A 19,775-nucleotide genomic window follows, 5' to 3' on the forward strand; every position below is an offset into this window, starting at 1 on the left:
AGAAGGCTGAGCACCAAAGAACTGATGCTTTTGAACTGTGATGTTGGAGAAGACTCTTGAGAGTCCCTCAGACTGCAAGGAGATCCAACCAGTCAATACAAAGGAAATCAACCCTGAATATTCATTGGAAGGACTGATACTGAAGCTAAAGCTCCAATACTTTGGCCACCTGATGCGAAGAGCTGACTCCTTGGAAAAGACCCTGATGCTGGGAAAGATTGAAGGCAGGAGGAGAAGGGGATGACAGAGGATGAGATGGTTGGATGGCATCACTGACTCGATGGACATAAGTCTGAGCAAGCTCTGGGAGTTGGTGATGGACAGGGAGGCCTGGCGTGCCACAGTCCATGGGGTCGAAAAGAGTCGGACACGACTGAGTGACTGAACACCAACCAGTCACGCAGCCCTGCTCCAAAGCTGTCTCTGTCTACGCTGGTCTCCCCTGGGGAAGTTAGTGGGGATCCACTGACTATTCCTGCTTAAGTAAGAGTCTTGTGCACGTGAAGCCCTTGGGAAATTGGTGAAGGACAGTGAGCAGAATGCACTCCTGGGATGCAGTGCGCTTCCAGAAGCAGAGATGACGAGTGAAATAGAAGGGTGTCCAAGGGCTGTTCAAACAACATTCCTAAATTATATTTTGGGAGAAGGCTGTTTCCCGATGCTGCTCAACTGTGACTGAAGCGGGCAGCTCCGTCCTTATTCTCTGACCTCGGGGAAGACATTGCAAAGGCGGTGTCCCCTCTGTCTGCATACCCTACATCCCCTGCAGTGCCCAGCACTGCTTGGGGGCCACTACGCATGCACAGGCACGGGGCCCCGGTGACAGATGCACATGTGGACCCCCCACGCTCAGTGCCTCCTCCGCAGACACCACGGGAGGCCCCCCGGCGACGCTGGCCTCAGCACCCCCCGCCCTCCTCCACCAGATCCGATGGCGGGGGGATGAGGTCACGGGGGTTCATCCTGGCCACCAGGCAGACGTCATAGCTGTCGTGCATGAGGACGTCTACAGCTACAACGTTCCACTGGTTCTCCCAGGGGTCCAGCTCCAGGATCTCCTTGCAGATAACCTCGTGGCGATCTGAAAAGGAACAGAGAAGGACGGCACTGAACGCAGAGGTCGTTGCCGATGTTACACAGCTTCCTCTGGAAGGCAGCGTGCACCAAAAGTCAGCTACCAAGCAGGAACATTGCACTGCGGAAGACGCAGCGCTCCTGACATTTAAGGAACTAAGCAAGGCCGTGTGAGACCTCACATTCAGGCGTTATTCAGACATGCACGACTGAGTTGTACAGACACTGTGGAATGGCCCCACAGTCAAGCTATTCACCCCTCACCCCACACCTCTGTGTGTGTTGAGAACACTTAGCAAATCTCAGGTACACAGTACAGTGTTGTTTTCTTTCTTCTTTTCCTGGCCAAACGGCTTGTAGGATCTTAGTTCCCTGACCAGAGATTGAACCTGGGCCGCAGCTAGGAAAGCGCCCAGTCCTGACCACTGGACCGCCAGGGGCTCCCAGTACCGTCAGCTGCAGTCCCCAGCCAGGCCTTAGATCCCAGAACGCCCTCACCTTGGAGCTGGAGGTCTGGACCTTCCGACCAGCATCTCCCCATCTCCTGCCCCTCCCCACCGCCCGCCGAGTCCCCAGCACTCCCATCTCTACTGTCTGCCTCTGTGAGTTTGGTTATTTTGGAGTCCGTGTCTCAGTGAGACCACACGGGGATGGCTTTTCAGTCTGGACTGTCCCGCTTAGCACAACGCCCCCCAGGTTCACCCTTGTGTGCAGTCACGGCAGGCCCTTTGTGACCCCAGCGTCTGTAGCCCGCCAGGCTCCTATGTCCACGGATTCTCCAGGCAAGAGCCCTGGCCGCTGTCTCCTCCTCCGGGGACCTTCCCGAGCCGCTGAGCGTGGACTTCTGCATCCCCTTCCTGTTTTTGGATTACTTGGATTTTTCTTTCTCTCTCCCTCTCTCTTTTTTGCTTCCCTGGGTTTTCTATTGCGGTATGGGGGCTTGTCTAGTCACCCTCTTTTGGACCACAGACTCTAGACCAGCGGGCTCAGTAGTTGCAGCTCATGGGCTTAGCTGCTCTGAGGCATATGGGATCTTGGTTCCCCCATTAGGGATCCAACCCGAGTCCCCTGCGCTGGAAAGCAGATTCTCAGCCACTGGACCACCAGGGAAGTCCCTGGACTGCTTGAATATTTTAAATATCCCAGTTTAATTTATCTTGAGCTTTTAAGCATGCTTTTTTTTCTAATTTTTTTAATTAAGCATACTTCTCTGTACAGCTATTTTTCAGTAGTTGTTCTAAGGATTGCAGCACCTTTGAACAGACTGTTTGCATTTATGCCTCATCCCGTAGGTGGAGGCGGGAGCTCCCCTCTCTGCATCTAGACCCTCAGCCTACCGACCCCTTTCCACTTAACTGTCGCCTCAGGAGACGGCCTCTCGGTGTGACACTGACCGCTCTGAGGACACGATCAGACAACGCTCGTTTTCCTTCCTGTCGGCTGCCGTCCACGGGCGCGAGAACGAGAGCGGGAAACCTCGTCCATCACCTTTAGCCGGGTCTTCACCGTTTTCCTGTTTCTCCTTCTCCTCTAGGACATCGTCTCAGCGATACCGTTGCCCTTCGTCTAGAGAGGTTTCCTCCTCTCTCTCTCTTTAAAGCAGGTCTGCTGGCAGTGCATTCTCTTAGCTTTCCTCCGCCTGAGACAGTGTGGTGGTCATTTTGCCCTCGATTCTGGAGGGTGTATGTGCTGGATTTGTAGTTCAGATGGCTGGTTGTGTGCATTCGTGTGCGTCTTCTGTGCTTAGATTCCACTCCATTGGCTTCCGGTCTCTTTGGTTGGAGAAACCTACAGTCATTCTAATAATTTTTCCTCATATGTTATCTCTTATTTTTCTCTAGCTCTTAAACATTCAGTTCAGTTCAGTTCACTTGCTCAGTCATGTCCGACTCTTTGCGACCCCATGAACCGCAGCACGCCAGGCCTCCCTGTCCATCACCAACTCCCAGAGCTTGCTCAGACTTATGTCCATTGAGTCAGTGATGACATCCAACCATCCCATCCTCTGTCGTCCCCTTCTCCTCCTGCCCTCAATCTTTCCCAGCATCAGGGTCTTTTCCAATGAGTCAGCTCTTCGCATGAGGTGGCCAAAGGATTGGAGTTTCAGCTTCAGCATCAGTCCTTCCAATGAACACCAGGACTGATCTCCTTTAGGATGGACTGGCTGGATCTCCTTGCAGTCCAGGGGACTCTCAGGAGTCTTCTCCGACACCACAGTTCAAAAGCATCGATTCTTTGGCCCTCAGCCTTCTCTATAGTCCAACTCTCACATTGCTGTTGTCTTTTTTTAAGTGAACAATTCAGTGGTTTTTCGTATATTCACAGAACTGTCTCAACCACCACCACCACCTGGCTTGAGAACACTCTTGTCATCCCCAGAAAGCAACCCTGTCCCCATCAGCGCTAAGTTCCTGCTCACACTTGCCCCGCCCCTGACACCCCATCTCCACACACTTGCCTCTTCTGGACATTTTGTATGAATGGACTCATTTGGGGCCTTCTGTGACTGCCATCTTTCCCCGAGCACAACGTTTTCAAGGTTCGTTTATGCTGTGACCTGTGTCAGCCCTCATCCCTTTATCGACACGTACCACTCCATTGCACGGGTGGACCGTGTTTTATTTACCCGTTCATTAGTTGACAGATACTTGGATTGTTCCTCCTTTTTCCTGTTAGAAATACTGCTGCTCTGAACAGTCCTGTACTGCTTCTGTGTGGACAGATATTTTCATTTCTCTGGGGTATGTGCTTCGGAGGAGGGGAACTGCTGCTGTCCCTGGTGTTACAATGAGTAACGCACACACACGATGTGACTCCAGAAACCTCAGGTTTCAGATTCCGCGGCAGCCGCTCCGCTCTACATTCCCACCAGCCGTGGATGAGGGCCCAGCTTCTCCAGTCCTGTCAGCACTTGCTATTGTCTGTTCCTTTCCTCACAGTCACCCTCGTGGGCGTAAAGGACTGTCTCACTCTGGTTTTGATTTGCATTTCCCCAGCGGCTGGTCGTGTGACCCCTTGGCCATATCTTTATATTCATTGGATGTGTGTCTATTCAGGTCCTTCGGCAGTTTTTTAAAGAGTGTTACCAATAGTTTTCTTTGTATTATTAAGTTGTAAGACTTCTTTTAATAGACACAGAATTCGAGTTTCTTATTAGATGTGTGATGTTTTCTCCCGTCCTGTGGGCTGTACTTTCACTCTCTTGACATTGCCCTTTGGAGCACGGAAGTTAAAATTTGATGTACAACGTATCTGTGTTTTTCTTAGTTGGGCTTTAAGTTTATATAAGAAACCATCACCTAATTCAGGATCACAAAGATTTACACCTATGTTTTCTTCTGAAAGTGTATAGTTTTACCTCTTGGGATTACGTTTTTGATCCATTTTTGAGTTCATTTTTGTGCCTGTGTGAGGTCCAAACTTCACTCATTTGCACGTGAATGCATATCCAAGTATTGCACGTGGATATCCAATTATTCCTGCACCATTTGCTGAAAAGGGGGTCCTTTCCCCATTGAATTTTCTAGCACTCTTATTGAAAATCAACTGACCATTAAATAAGGTATCATTTCTGGACTCTCAAATATATTCCATTGATCTCCATGTCTATCATGGCATCCCTACTAGACAGTCATTGATTATTATATCTGTGAAGGAGGTTTTGAAATTAGGAAGTATGAATCTTCTAACTTTGTTCTTTTACAAGATTGTTTTGAGTGTTCTGGGTCTCTTGCATCTCCATATAAACTTTAGGATTGGTTTGTTAATTTTTCTGTGCCATGTCTTACTGTTTATTTGGGTTTTCAATGTCTTTAATGATGTGCAGTTTTCACTGTACCAGTCCTGCGGTTTTTGGGGTCACATTGTGTGCGTGTGTGTGACTCTGCAACCCCCGGGACCGAAGCCCGCCAGGCTCATCTGTCCATGGGACTTTCCAGGCAAGAATACTGGAGTGGGTGGCCATTCACCTCTCCGGGGTATCGTCCCAACCCAGGGATCAAACCCTAGTCTCCTGTACTGCAGGCAGATTCGCTACCGTCTGAGCCACTAGAGAAGGCCCTTAGTATTTCTGATACTACTATAAATGGAATTTTTTCTTTTTGAAAATCCATTTATTTAGTAATTATTTGGCCGTGCTTAGTTGCAGCACTCGGGACCTCTGGTTGCAGCGTGTGGGACTGAGCTCCCTGACCGGGACCCGAGCCCAGGCCCCCTGCACTGGGAGCTCAGGGCCTGAGCCGCCGGCCCCAGGGCCGTCCTGGGGCTGCTCTCTCCACGTTAGTTTTGGAGAAGTCGCTGTGAGCGAGCGGAGACACAGCTGACTTCTGTGCGTCCGTCTGGTGCCCTGCAGCCTTGATGAGCTTGTGTTAGCTCTGGTGGTGTTTTTCTTCTGTGAACATTTACCTGTTTTCCCGCATCTGTTCTCAGCTGCAGCGCCGGACCCTCTCTGCGGCAGGCTGGCTTCTGCGTAGTGGTGGCGTGCGGGCTCAAGTTGCCCCGTTGCGTGTGGGATCTTAGTTCCCCAACGACCAGGGGCTGGACCTGCGTCTCCTGCTCCACGAGGTGAGTCCCAAGCGAGGGAGCGCCGGCGAAGTCCCTCTCGGAGCTTTTCTGGTGGGTCCCTTCAGGTTTTCCAAATAAAATGTCATGTCCTAGGCAGTTACCTATTCCTCGCCAACCTGGATGCCTTTTATTATTATTTTTCTTTCCTGACTGCCCTGATTAGTACAATGTTGACTAGAAGTGACGGGGGCAGGCGGGGGGCATCTTGTCTTGTTACTGATCTTGGGGGAGAGCTGTTAGTCTAGCAGTAAGTCTGATGCTACCCGTGGGTTTTCATAGACGCCCTTTATTGGGTTATGCAAGTCCACTTCTGTCCCCCTGTTTTGGGTGTTTATACCGCGGAAGGTGTTGGATTTTGTCAAATTATTTTTTCTGCATCTGTTGAGATGATCAACCTGATTTTGTCCTTTATTCTGCAGATATACTGATAGTATGTCACATTGATTAATCTTGTGAACCAACTTTTCGGGCCTGGGATGAACCCTGCTTGGTTGTGGTGCATAAATAACTTTCTCCACACTGCTGCACTCAGCTTGCCGGTCTTTTACTGAGAATTTTGGCATCCGTATTCATTCAGGGATACTGGCCTGCAGTTTTCTTGCAATGTCTGTCCAGTTTTGGTATCAGGGAGATACTGGCCTCATCAGAAGAGCTGGAAACGTTCCCTCCTCTCCTGTATCCTGTGAGTTTGTGAAGCGTTGGTGTCATGAGCGCTGATCCTTCTGAAATGTAACCTTGGCTTCCTCAGTCTGTGCTGGAGGTGGACGACAGGGGTTGTGAGTCTGTCTTTTACCCTGGTGAGTCCCAGGACTCCGGGCAAGAACTGTGAAGAGTCTGAGACTCTGCCGGTGAGCTTGCTGCAGCTCCACGGATACCAGCAGATGGCCCGAAACTCCTGGGTCTGGAGGAAGGACCCCGTGCGCCCGCATTTTAAAGCTGCCAGTAACTGGAGCCCCCAGCCCCACGGCAGCACGGAGCGCGCCCGTGGCACCTGAGCCCGGGCGGCTCTGGAGGAGGGGAGCCCCAAGCTCAGCGCCCGGGAGCTCTCATAACGGCCAGTACGCGCGACTGGCCGCCCCTGCAGTGTTTAACAGTCTCCTGGCCCCCAGCTACGCTTCTTTAAAAAATATTTATTTCTATGTATTGGTTTGGCTGCGCTGGGTCTTAGCTGTGTGTGGCCCGTAGGATCCTCAGTCTCCACTGCAGCTTGCAGGGTCTAGTTCCCGGACAAGGGATCGGACCTGGGCCCCCTGCACTGGTAGCTCGGAGTCTTAGCCACCGGACCCCCACTTCCTACTCTTACTTGGCTTGGACGCTGTTTTTGGTGAAGGAAAACCCAACGAAAGGGAACGGGGGAGACAGGTTTTGGGAGACACAGCGTGTCTCACATCTGAAAACGCGCCCCCCATCTGGCGGTTCGGCAGGGATGGCGGCGCAGGGAGGCGACTGTCCGATAGGCGTTTGAAGGCACTGGCCCCCCTTTCTTCTGGCTCCCAGCGTCCTGTTTCCTAAGCGCGGCTCCTCTGATTCCCAACCCTTTCTCCGAGGCAAGCCCTTTCTCTCCGGGACTCTCAGGACCCTCCTGCGTCCCCGGCGTCCCGAGTCGTCGCGGGGAGGTGCTTCACTTCACGTCCGTTTTCTCCCGCTCTGCTGGGATGGCCGATTCCTTTCAGCAGGGACTTCAGTTCAAGGAAACTCTCCTCATTCACGGCAGGGGTGTTTCGTCCAATCGCTGTTTCTCTTCATTTTTTTTTTTTTTTAACTGAAACGCCTGTTATTCACATGCTGAGCGTCGCAGACGTACTCTCTCTGTCCCTCGTTGCTAGGTGTCCCTTCCACCTTGCACCCCAGGTTTTCTGCTCTGGATTTCTTTCCTATTGTGTTCTCAACCTCCCGGAACCCTTTGGCACCAACGCACGTTCTCTCCCTTCTCTCCAAGGATGCGTCCCCTCCTGGCATAGCCTGTCTCCTCCAGCCTGTTTCTTCGTCTCTGTGTTTTGATTTCTCCCTGTTATGCACACACTTTCCGCAGAGGTCTGATCATTCCCAGCTGTTTGCTCATCTCTAACAGAGGGACACCACGGAAGCCTTTTCTGTGAGGTTCTTTAGGGGGTGAGTTTGCTTTTCCTTTCTGGGGTGGGGGGTGCTGGCCGATCCCCAGGGGAGAATCATCCAGTCTCCTGCCTAGAGGGTATGGCCCACGTCTGGGAGCCAGAGAAGGAAGAAAGCTGATGCTCTCGAGGTTCGGGATGTAGCTGTTCTCTTAAGCTCCCTGTTTTTATCACCGATCACCTCCCCCACCCCCCTGCCCCGTCCTCGGCTTCTGTCTTTGCTGGGGTGCAGGAGGGGCTGTGTCTCGGTGTGGGAGGGCAGGAGTTGGGGTCCCCTTCCTGCCTCTGTCCCCGTGTGTTCAGCATCACCCCATTTCCCTCCTGTGGCCGCTGGTCCCTCCCGGGGTCTGTGGTCTGCGCTTCCTTCTGCTGCCAAGTGAGCTCCGAGCTCTCGTTGGGGTGGCCACTCACCCATCCTCTGTGCTTCCCGCACTGTGTCGCCGCTGTCCGCTGTCCCCTCCTCTTTGTCTGACTGTGTCCATTCCTCGTACTGTCCTTTTCAGGGAGTCTGGGAGAAAACAGAGGTGTTCCACCTACCATTTTATCCAAAACTGTATCGCTGTATTTATTATGTGCTTTGGTATCCATCGAGCTGAGCCCAGCTGCTCAGTCATGTCTGACCCCTGCGAGCCCATAGACTGCAGCCTGCCACTCTTCTCTGTCTGTGTCTCCGGCAAGGCAGGCGGGTTCTGTACCACTGAGCCACCGGAAAAGCCAGAGAAATTTCTTGACTGTGGTTTTCTGAGTAAATAAGTGGGATGCGTAGGCTTGTGTTGCATAAGAAGAGAAAATTCAGTGCTTCTTTTCAGGTCCGATCCTGAGATCCCCAGTTCATCATGAGCATGCTACTGTATTAATGCACTTGTTCTGTTTTCCATAAACCCCTGTGACAACTCACTCAGCCAGTCTCGGACAGTCTACTGTCTTCGAAGCAAATAATTAAAATGGACTTTGAGAGCTTGTATGGTAAATCCATTTCCCTCTGGCTGGAAGCATTATTAGTCCATTACTGTTCCAGGAGAAGAAGTTGGCTCAGACAGTCTTGAAAAACAGGATATCAGTTCTCTAACTCAATATGATACAAAGGAAGATAAGACAAGGAATGAGATGAAGCAGTGTATCTTCTGGATCCTTAGACACTGGTTACCAGCCACTGCTCCGGAGGTCCCCAGGCTGCCCTGCGCCTTGTCTGCCCATCTTTTCGGGTGCAGAGAAAGCCTGCAGCCAGAGGAAAGAGGGCAGGGCCGTGACCAGCAGGGCTTCTGTGGTTTCCTCTTCCTCTTCCTGTTGCCCGGTTAGTGCTGAGCTCACTGCTGGAGGGAGCCCTGGAGGCGGGGGTTGGGGGGCGGGGATGGGGCGCCTGGCTCTCTCTGCCCCTGCCAGGCCTCCTTACACTCGTGGCCCCAGTGAGGATCCCGACAAGAGCTCCTTGCCCGGCCAGGGTTCTTGCTGCTGTGACACATGCCACCTTTATGTGAGTGTCTGATGTTTAATATAAAAGAGATTTTGTTGTTCAGCCGATAAGTCTTGTCTGACTCTGCGACTCCATGGACTGCAGCACGCCAGGCTTCCCTGTCCATCACCATCTCCCAGAGCTTGCTCAAACTCATGTCCATTGAGCCAGTGATGCCATCCACCCATCTCATCCTCTGTCGTCCCCTTCTCCTGCCCTCAATCTTTCCCAGCATCAGAGTCTTTTCCAAGGAGTCAGCTCTTCGCATCAGGTGACCAGAGTGTACTAATAAAAGCTACTAGAGCCATTACAAATACATTTTGGAAAATTCTATGAAGAACAAATAGAGGAAAATTGAGGCTTCTTATTACGGGGACTTTCAAGCATACAAAAACTAGTAAATAAGGGCTTTTGGCAGTCCAGTGGTTAGAGTTCAGTGCTCTCACCACCAGGGGCCCAGGTTTGACTCCTGGTGGGGGAACTAAGATCCCACAATCCACGTGGCCAAAATGAAAACAAAAAAGCAGTAAGTAAAGCCCCTGGAGCTGTTACCCAGCTGTAATCACGACCAGCACTTCACCAAGGCTGTGAAATCTATTCCTGCCGCCCCCAGCACCCAGCCCCCATTCAATTAAAAAAAGTATTTGCTAGGGTAGAGTAACACAAATTTCAGACAGCATATCACTTTCATCTCTAAAAACTTCTACACAGTCTCTAATCATTCATAACGTTTTTCCTTTTTCTTCCTCTCTTATGTAAAATGACAGTGAAAAAAGTGAAAGTGTTAGTCCCTCGGTTGTGTCCAGCTCTTTGCCAACCCCTGGACTATATCCCACCAGGCTTCTCTGTTCGTGGAATCTCCCAGGCAAGAGTACTGGAGTGGGTTGCCACGCCCTCCTCCTGGGGACCGAACTTGGGTCTCCCGCACTGTGGGCAGACTCTTTACCGTCTGAACCACCAGGAAAGCCCCTACAACACACATTATCACGACCGAACAGAACTACCAACTCCTCAACACCATCTTGCATTAGATGCTATTAATACCCCAGCCCATCTAACACTCCAGTCCACGTTCAAATTCCCCAGAGTATCTGAAAAAATATCTTTCTGCAGAAGATTTGTCTGAATCAGGAGCCTAATAAGGCCCACTCATTGTATCGGGTTCACACAGCTCCAAAGCCTCCTAGTTCCTAATGAAAACTTGATTCTTTAACTTAAACATATTTATGTGCTTTCAACACGAAGGCAGGCGTATCCCAGGCTTGGCTTTCTTCAGGGGCTGTGCCATTTTTATCTGGCGTGCATCCAAAGTTGTAAGTGCTCCTGAGGCGTGTTTTTCCTGGACCGGTCCTGGCCTCGAGCGTCCATTAGGGAGGTTAGAATGAAACATCTGGTCATTTTTAGTGTAAGTGCTTTCCACCTTAGTTACCAGGGCAACTAATCAAACTTTGGAGACAGCTGCTTATTAGATTTATGCATATTTAAGATTCTCCCTGTTGCATTAAAAATTATAAATCCATACTGCAGATGGCAACAACGGAAGCAGTTAGATTTATGGAACCTGAGTTTGGTGATGAATGCGTGGATCACGTATTCTCTTAGAACTGCTTTCAAGCAATCCGTCTCGAGTGGCAGCAGTGCAGGAATAGGAGTTTTCGGAGGACAGGATTTTTATAAAGACCGATAAAGGCGCGGCTGGAGCCCAGCACTCCAGTTACTCCTGTTCCGTGTGCTCCTCACGTGTGTAAGTTCTATGGTCGGGCATCAGCCTCCCCCCCCCATTCCTCCTCTCCTCGTGTTCAACTCCTACTCATCACGTGTCCGCCGTGTGCCAGACACATCCCTGCCACCCACCGAGGAGGGAGCAGCCCCCACCCCGAGGGTGTGAAGACCCAAGGTCAGAGGTTGGCAGGTCGCTCGAGGTCACCGACTTTGAGTCAGTCTCCTGAGAGGGTAAGAGGCAGGAAGGCCAGGGGTCTCCAAACGGGGGAATAGGCTGCAAGTGTCAGACATTTTTTCTCTCTCTCTTAAGCGGCAGGAGGAAACAAACTATAAGGGTTAAGATTTTTTCCCCTTCTCTATACAAATTTAACAAGAGGTTTCTCTTAACATTCTGTGTTGCCATGACGACACCTGGCTCCACCTGAACTTAACTTTGCTCAAACCTTGAGCTAGCTGATGTGGTTTTCTTATGGACGTGTTTGTCTTAAGCTATGTTAACGTGCTATGCGTTTACCCTAGACTGTCTTCAAGTCAGTTCCGCCTAAGACTCAGAACCGACTTGACAAACCAGTATGTTTCATTCATACGTTGTTCTCCTAATCTATGTTAATGAAACTGTACGTTTGCTTGGGAATCTGCTTTTCTTCAAGATTTCATGTCAATCATTTGATGGCCTGGGCTGACTCACCTGGTACCAAGCTTATCTCAAAATGCATGTTGTGGGGGAGGGGCCTGGTGCCTCTCTCTGAGTTTTGAGACATCACCTTTCTCTAATTAGCAGCCTGCTGGTAGCTATATAACATCTATCTGGCCAAAGACTAGCAGGGGGGCACTCTTTCTGCCCCCGTCTGATGTCTGCGTCAGAAGCTTTCTCTATCTCTTTTATACTTTAATAAAACTGTCACACAAAAGCTCTGAGCGATCAAGCTGTGTCACTGGCCCTGGATTGAATTTCCCTCCTCCGGAGGCCAAAAATTCCAGCGTCTTTCACCGCTCTGCAGCAGCCTTTCAGCCCACCCCCCCCAAGGGATTGTCGGTTGGGTCGGTTAAGGGCGGTGTCGCGGCATTTCCAGCCCAGTGGGTACCTGCTCCGTGGAAGCCCCCGCAGACGTAGAGCTTCCCATCCACGGTGCCCGCGCTGGTGGAGTTGGAGCGCAGAGAGAGCAGGGGCGTGGGCATGGGGGGCCCCTCTCTCCAGAAGTCCCCGTCTGGGTTGTAGATCTCCACCGCGTCCAGGCACTTCCGGACCTGGCCCTTGTCCCGGCCAACGCAGCCGATCCCACCTGCGGAGGGGGACACACGACAGAGTGACTGGGGTGGGGCGTCCCCGCGGGCATGCCCTGGCCCGCCCGGCCCGCACCCCAGGCTCACGGCCTGGGCGTTCTCGGGCACCTGGTGCTTCTCCTGGGGTGCTTCCTTTCTTTTTTTAAATTAATTATTAGTTTTTTTAATTGAAGGATAATTGCTTTGCATAATTTTGCTGTTTTCTGTCAAAGCTCAAGCTGAATCAGCCACCCGTATACGCACGTCCCCTCCCTTTTGAACCTCCCCCCCCCGCCCCCGTCTCCTTTGCCATCTCACCCCTCCAGGCCGTTACAGAGCCCCTGAGTTTCCCAAGCCACAGAGCAAACTCCCGTTGGCTACCTACTTTACCTATGGTAATGCAAGCACACTGGCTGGCTCAGGGGCCTCCCTTGAGAGGAGGACTTTGCGGTCTGAGTGTGAGCGTGACCCAGTTCCGCCGTCCGCCCGCCGTCCTGTGGTCGTTAGGATTCCAGGGACCCGGCTCTCGAGCAAATGTCCTTTCCCCTCCCATTGTCGCCAGCCCATCTCCCCCTCGCCTCCTGCTTTTATTTATGTCTGGCGGCACTGACTACTAGCTTGCGGGATCTTACCTGCCTGATGAAGCGTCAAACCTGTCCCCGGTGCAATGCGAGGGCAGAGTCCCAACCACCGGTCCCCGCTCCCTCTCTTCTCCAGGGGCAGGAATCTTCCCCCCTGAGGGCGGGCCAGCCTTTGGTAAATTGTAGCTTTAGGGTTCAAAGGGAGGCCCCAAACCCAAATGCCTGTGAGTCTTCCGTTTTCAGCGACGCCGTTCATTCAGCAGGCGCTCTCTGACGGCCTGTTACACAGCGGGCAGCATGCTCATGATGAGCGGAGAAAAGAGTGAGGCGCGTTTCCTGCCGTTAGGAAGTTAACGGGGCGGAAAGCCACAAGGACAGAGAAACAGAGAGTAGACATCGTGACAGGCACCTTCGAGGAGACACGCTTACGCTCGGAAGTCCAGAGACTGCAGCAGGTTAACAGAAACACCGTGTACTCAATTATGGCTCTAAGTCCCGCCCTCCACCGGGGTGGTGATGGCATAAGGACTTCCAGTCCACCGTAATAAGAAACAGGAGCTTGCCCCACCATGAAAGGCTGTAAACGTCGGGGCTGTCTCTCCTTGTCTGAAGCGCGGCTCCGGGGAAGCAGGTGAAGCCCCCGGAGGGGAAGGCAGTCGTCTCATCGGTGACCTCACTGCACGCAGACCCGATCGGACAACGTGCTCTGCATGGCCCGTCAGAGTCGGGACGGTGCCAGCCCCGGCTACCCCGGAGGGTCGGGGAAGGGTCACGGCAGGGGGTGTGGGTGGGGCTCGGCTCTGGTGTTCACAGCAACAGCGAGGCCGGCGTCGAGACCCCTCGGCTCTCACAGGCTTTGCCCAGCGTGTCGTGTCTCTTAGGGACTAATACCAGGACGCCTCGTGGCGTTCCTTCTGTCGTTTAACCCCGCGCCCATCTGTGTGCTGCCGGTGACCCTTCCATCCGCCGCCAGGCGGTTCTCAGTCTTCCTTGCTCTGTTGCTGTTCAGTTGCTCAGTCGTGTCCGACTCTTTGTGACCCCATGAACCGCAGCACGCCAGGCCTCCCTGTCCGTCACCAACTCCCGGAGTTTACTCAAACTCATGTCCATTGAGTCAATGATGCCATCCAGCCATCTCATCCTCTGTCGGCCCCTTCTCCTCCTGACCCCAATCCCTCCCAGCATCAGGGTCTTTTCCAATGAGTCAACTCTTCGCATCAGGTGGCCAAAGTATTGGAGTTTCAGCTTCAACATCAGTCCGTCCAATGAACACCCAGGATTGTTCTCCTTTAGGATGGACTGGTTGGATCTTCTTGCAGTCCAAGGGACTCTCAGGAGTCTTCCCCAACACCACAGTGTGAAAGCATCAGTTCTCGGGCGCTCAGCCTTGCTTATGGGCCAGCTCTCACAGCTGTCCTTGTGTTACATGCGTGATGCTCGGCCCTGAGTGAACGGGAGAGGATTGAGGGAATGGCGGTTCTCACCCGGGTTGAGCCCACCCAGAATAGAGGCGATGGAGGAGAGTGCGGGAGGAAGCCTTTTCTTCCCCCCTTTTGCTGATGGAGCCCAGCCCGTTTCCTTTCTCAGGACACATCCAGGGATGAAGGCTGTAAACACAGGAAGCTCTTAGCGCTTTCTCTCTTCTCCGCCTGGATAAATAATTTAGCCCATTACCGTGCCAAGTCTGAGTGGCTGCACTTCCAAGGAGGGGCCACGCTGGCCTCAGTCAACTGTGCTGTCTGACGCTCGCAGACCCACTTCCCCCCTGGCGCTGGGGTGGCCAGAGGCTGCTTCGTCCAACAGATCGGGGAGTCTCTGTCTGAGGGGCAGGACGGCCTTAAGGAAGAGGCTTTGTCCATAGCCGCTGACCCTGGAGCCACCCATCAGGTAAGATGAGCTCCCTGCTCCCTGAGATGGGGAGAGCGGTGAGCGGGCTGGCTTCTGTTGTTAATACAAGCACTGGGGATGACCGGTCAGTGGAGGCGCGCGGAGGGCATGCAAGCCGCTGGCCATCAGCCTGGCACAGCCAGCAGCCCGCGCCCTGGATGTGATCAGAAATTCACATAAAGCCCATCAGGGGAGCTCCCCCAGCATCACGTGCAAGAAGCACGGGGCTTATGCTGGAGGTCGCTGGGATAATTAGAGTGCTGTCACTTTCCTCCCCCTGTCGCTAAGTGCCTTTAATGGTGCCGCTCAGCCCTTTTACGTAGCTGTGCCTTCTGCTCGGCTGGCAGAGAGTTGACAGGCTCCACTCGGGCAACGCGCGCTCTGCCTTTGTTTCTGACCGTCGGCCCCGGAACGCACTCCCCGTCTCCCCTGGATGTAATTCCACCACCAAGCATGCTCTCGGTGGCCCTCTAGTGCCAGCGACTTAACGAGCTTAACCTGAAAGTGGAGGCTGGTTAGATAAACCATCCCACGAAAGTGTGGTCTTTATTAATAAGTCGGCGCCGGCACTAGGAGAGAAGCCTTTTGACCCTGCAATGGGATCAGAGCGTCTTTAGAATGTCAGTGAGCCGCCCCGGATCTCTCACTTCTGTGCCACCAGAGCCTGACTTCCTGAGGTCAGAAACAGGCGCACAGAAGCTCTCTTTGCGAGTCCTACATCAGCGGACCTCCGGCGCAGTGTACCAACCTTAGTTCTTCTGGGCTGGGGTGGGCTGGGAGGGGGCCGGTTACAGAAGAGGGTGCCTCTCTCCCCTCCTTTATTTCTACCAAGATGAAGACCTGCCCCTCGTGTGTTTGGCCTGTTGGTCTTTCCCTGTTCGGAGCTGCAATGTCCCCCCACACAGAGCCTGGGCCGGGGGCTGGGGACGGCAGGGCGTGGTCCTCCCCTGACTTCCACTAGGACCTGCTGTCCGAGCGGCCTGGACCGCGGCGCGGGGGTGGCTCCTGTGTCCCTGCCCTGCAGGCTGCCGTCAGGAGGCTTATCCTGCCCCACTCGGGGCTCGGCCCCAGAGGAGGGGTGATTCTGGAGCTCTTCTGACAAGCTCCCAGAGTTGCTTCCGTGGCTGAACAAGCTCTTTCTTTTTCTTTTTAAAAAAAGTATTTATTTATTTGGTTGTTTTAGGTCTCAGGTGTAGCATGTGAGATCATGTTCCCGGATCAAGCATTGAACCCATGTCTCCTGCATTGGGAGCTAGGAATCTTAGCCTCCAGGCCTCCAAGGAAGTCCCTTGGCAAGCTTTAACAAATACATTCACTGCTGCCGGCTCCCATGGACCTTGGAAAAAATCTGGGCTTTTGAAAACAGAAAATGAAAGTGAAAGCCTTGGTTGCTCAGTCGTGTCTTACTCTTTGCGACCCCCGTGGACCGTAGCCCGCCAGGCTCCTCTGTCCATGGGATTCTCCAGGCAAGAATCCTGGAGTGGGTTGTCATACCCTCCTCCAGGGGATCTTCCCCACCCAGGGACGGAACCCAGGTCTCCCCCATGGCAGACAGATTGTTTACTGCCTAAGCCACCAGGACAGCTTTGGGCAATGTAATTTCTCTAAGTCTCAATTTTCTCATCTGTAAGTTTTGGATGATAATTTCAGTTTCGTAAAGCGTTGCAAAGATTAACTTATAGGTGAAGGAGGAGAGTGGTGAGGAGGAGCAGACATGTGTTGCAAACCCAAGTATCACCAGCAGGATAGGAGTTTGATTTCTTCCCACGCACCCGTGTGAGCAAGCGGCCAGCACGTAGCCGGTCAGGGGGATGGTCATCCCTCCTCCTCCGTGTCCCAGACGCTGTGTTAGTAAGCCAGCGTTCACAGGAGCTACTGAAGTCTTCGGTTTGCTTGCTCTCAACTTAACTATCTGCGTGTCTGTGATTAAGGGCTTACTGACTGAAGGGGCGAATCTTGCTTCCTCCGAGGTTGGATGGAGGCGATGGGAGGCTGAAGGGCTGAGCGATAAGCTGAACCTCCGGGCAGGGAGGCAGGCTCCCTGGCACGGTGCACCAGGCCAAGTGTTTCGGGGGTGGGAGCTGTCACGTGGCCCCACGGGAGACAGGCCGGAGGATCCTGTTGGGGGGGTGGGGGCATCCAGGAGTGAGGCCACCCCGGGTCGGGGCGGAGGGGCTGCTCTGACTCAGCATGGGGCGCGGTCCCTTCCTGAGACTACAGTGCCCGGGGCGGTGTCACTCTACCCAGGCCGTCTGCTCTCCCTTTTTAATCGTATTTATTTATTTATGGCTGTGCTGGGTCTTTGCTGCCGTGCAGGGCTTTTCTCCAGTGGTGTCCACGGGCTTCTCATCGCGGTGGCGTCTCTTGGCTCAGGGCACAGCTCTAGGGCGTTCGGGCTTCAGTAGCTGTGGCCTGCGGGCTTAGTTGCCCCGTGGCTCATGGCATCTTCCCGGGTCAGGAATCAATCCTGTGTCCGCACCCCCCCCCCCGCCCAACACTGGCAGACGGATTCTTTGCCACTGAGCCGCCAGGGAAGAGCTCTGCTTTTGTTCTGCTCTCATTTAGGAGTTCCAGATGTGAAGCCTGAGCCCCTCGCAGACACGACCTCACTTCTCATCCCCTGTTAGTTAATGCAGGGCTCTAATGGGCATTTTCAGAAAAAAAAAAAAAAAAAAGCCCTTCAGCACAGGGTGAGAGGCAGGGTCAGCTGCCTTCACAAACTCCCCGGCCGCGCCCAGGAGCGTCCCGCTCACCACCCGGGCAGTGTCACTCCGTCTGTGCGGCGTCCTGCTCACCCGCTGACCCCTGCCCGTCCGTCACCAGCTTTTCTTGCAAAGATAACAACCACGGGCCTCCATTCTGCGTGCTTTTCAAAACAGATGACCGGGAAAAATCAAAAGAGCTGAAAAAACCAAGTTCCCTTGGTTAGCACTTGACTCTGCTTGATTTTGGAGGGAAACTCAAGGGCGTGAAATGTCTGACAACTGCCGAGTGGGAATACAGGCGGTTGACAGAAGTTCTGGCTCCAAGTCCCGGGCATCAAAGAAGCTGTAGTCTTGTCTGTGGCTGATTCCAGACAACTGCTGGGCTTCCCTCCGGCCCAGTCCTGGGCCTCCGTGGACTTCAGCGCACCTCACCTCTCTGTTCCTCCAGACTCTGACCCATCTCTGCCTCCTTTCTTCCCTGGCTGTCCTCCCCAGCTCGTCCTGCAGGTCCTAGCAGGTCCAGTGCCGAGCCCGCAGGGGGGTGAAGGAGCTCCTGCAGAGATCAGAACCTTGGAACAGCCCTCCCGCCACCTGGCCACCCTCAGACAGGAGCCCCCAGACGTCTCGGGTCTGTCCATCTCCCGAAGGCGTGCCTGGCTTTCAGCCACACCTCTGCCCAGTCCTCCCCTCCCTGCCTGTCTTCCTGGCCGCCCTGTTTCCGGCACCCTGTGCTCCAGGCTGGCTCAGCCTGGGCCCCGAACACTGAGGTGGTTCCCCCCTATGCCGCTGTGGAGGCTGGTCTCCGCCTGGACGGGTCTCTCCTCCCCAGGAGGACAAATCCCTACTTCAAGGCTCAGCTCAGCCATCACCCCAAAGAAAGGCATTGTGTCTCTGCAAGCGGCCATCCCCTCCTTCGGGCGCCTGCTGCTCTCTGAACGGAGATCAAGGTTCCTATAAGGACGCTGCTCCTGTGTGTCTTCCTAGGCTGCAGGCCACTGGACGGCAGAAGGATGCCTCGTTCACATCCGTGCACCCCACGCTCCTCGCTGGGGCAGACGGTCGAGAAACGAAGCTTTGCTGAGTGTGTGTGTGGTCCCGCCCCTCACCCACGTCGCGGGTACCGTTTTCTTCTTCCACTCTTCTGTCAAAACACAAGGTGATGACTAGCTTCTAGAACTGGCCAAGCCCTAAGTGCAAACAGCTGAACACTCACCCCCTGTCAGACTGTAGACGCGATCTGCTTAAGGATATAGGACTCCCAGCGCAGGTGTGGGCCTTGTTGCTGTCTGCTGTTGGGCTCATCTTTGCCCCCCGGTCTGCCTGCCTGAAAAGTCACTGACCCCCCGTAACTTAGGCTGGACATAACCTAACAGGACACAGGCTGAGTTTATACTAATAATTCTGTCTGGCGACCAAGCAAAGATGCATTAATCAGATGTACTCCACAGCTTGCAAACGTAGACACAAGATGTAATGTGTGAAGGCAGAGTATGCACCATTCTGCTCCCTGAGGTTCTTCTAAAGGGGGCTTTTGATAGTGTGTGGTGAATAATTACTGTAGAGAAAAGATCTCGGGGATTCCCTGGGGGCCCAGTGGTTAGGACTCTAGCGCTCTCATAGCTGGGGCCCAGGTTTGATCCCTGGTCAGCGAACTACGATCCCACAAGCTCACAGAACAGAAAAAAAAAAAAAAAGAAAAGTCTTAACAAATCTGGCATATTGACCTTGTGTGTAAATAAAATGATTTGTAGAAAGTGATAATTTGTGCTCATTTCTATATCTACCCAAGAAAGGGGAAAGGAAGGGAGTATCTAAAAAATGATCACATACATGAATCAGGATAAACTAGTCGAAGATAATACATTGTACTCAAAAATGACAGGATTTTAAAATAGATATCTTCTTCTTTAAAGCATTAAAATTTTTCCATTTCAGCTCTTTTAAAACATATATTACATTATCCCTGCTTAGTGAACTGATGAGACCAGAGTCAAGGTCTTCTTAAGGACTGAGAAGTAACTTTTAAAACATATATTACATTATCCCTGCTTAGTGAACTGATGAGACCAGAGTCAAGGTCTTCTTAAGGACTGAGAAGTAACTATACACTGTTTCCACAACACGCTACAGACACAGACGGTCTGGACACCAGGCCACGTGAAAACACATCTAGATCTGCTTTGCTGAACGAATTCTTGCTTTGGGTGTGACTTTGAGCAATTTACCTCTTTTCATGAAAGCAAAGCGTAGAAAGTGCACTTGCTCAAGGTTTTGGCTGCATCCTTAGCTCCTCTGCAAACATAGTCAGAGACCCGGACAGCGTCCGCCAGACATTTCTCATCTGTTCTCGGTAACGGTCTCATCCCTGTCCACCCGGGGCTTTCACAGCGTAGCAGCTTCTGACATTCTCTGCTTT

General features: G+C 52.8%; 1 protein-coding gene and 1 long non-coding RNA gene across 2 annotated transcripts in view; both read right to left on the reverse strand.

Moving 5' to 3' along the window:
• Positions 1 to 267: 267 nt before the first annotated feature.
• The window catches only part of KBTBD12 (kelch repeat and BTB domain containing 12), a 53,380-nt gene continuing 33,872 nt past the window's right edge, over positions 268 to 19,775 (reverse strand). The window contains exons 5-6 of the mRNA XM_043886370.1: positions 12,009 to 12,206; positions 268 to 1,081 (exon numbers count right to left, since the gene is read on the reverse strand). Coding sequence (XP_043742305.1) covers positions 900 to 1,081; positions 12,009 to 12,206 — 380 coding nt within the window. The 3' untranslated portion in view covers positions 268 to 899. The remainder of the gene's footprint in view (positions 1,082 to 12,008; positions 12,207 to 19,775) is intronic.
• LOC122682963 lies at positions 15,805 to 17,569 on the reverse strand. The gene is made up of 2 exons (XR_006337575.1): positions 17,408 to 17,569; positions 15,805 to 17,294 (listed from the first exon to the last, which is right to left on the reverse strand). It is a non-coding gene; the product is annotated as an uncharacterized LOC122682963 (long non-coding RNA).

Source organism: Cervus elaphus, chromosome 24, assembly GCF_910594005.1.
Source record: "Cervus elaphus chromosome 24, mCerEla1.1, whole genome shotgun sequence".
Classification (NCBI taxonomy): domain Eukaryota; kingdom Metazoa; phylum Chordata; class Mammalia; order Artiodactyla; family Cervidae; genus Cervus; species Cervus elaphus.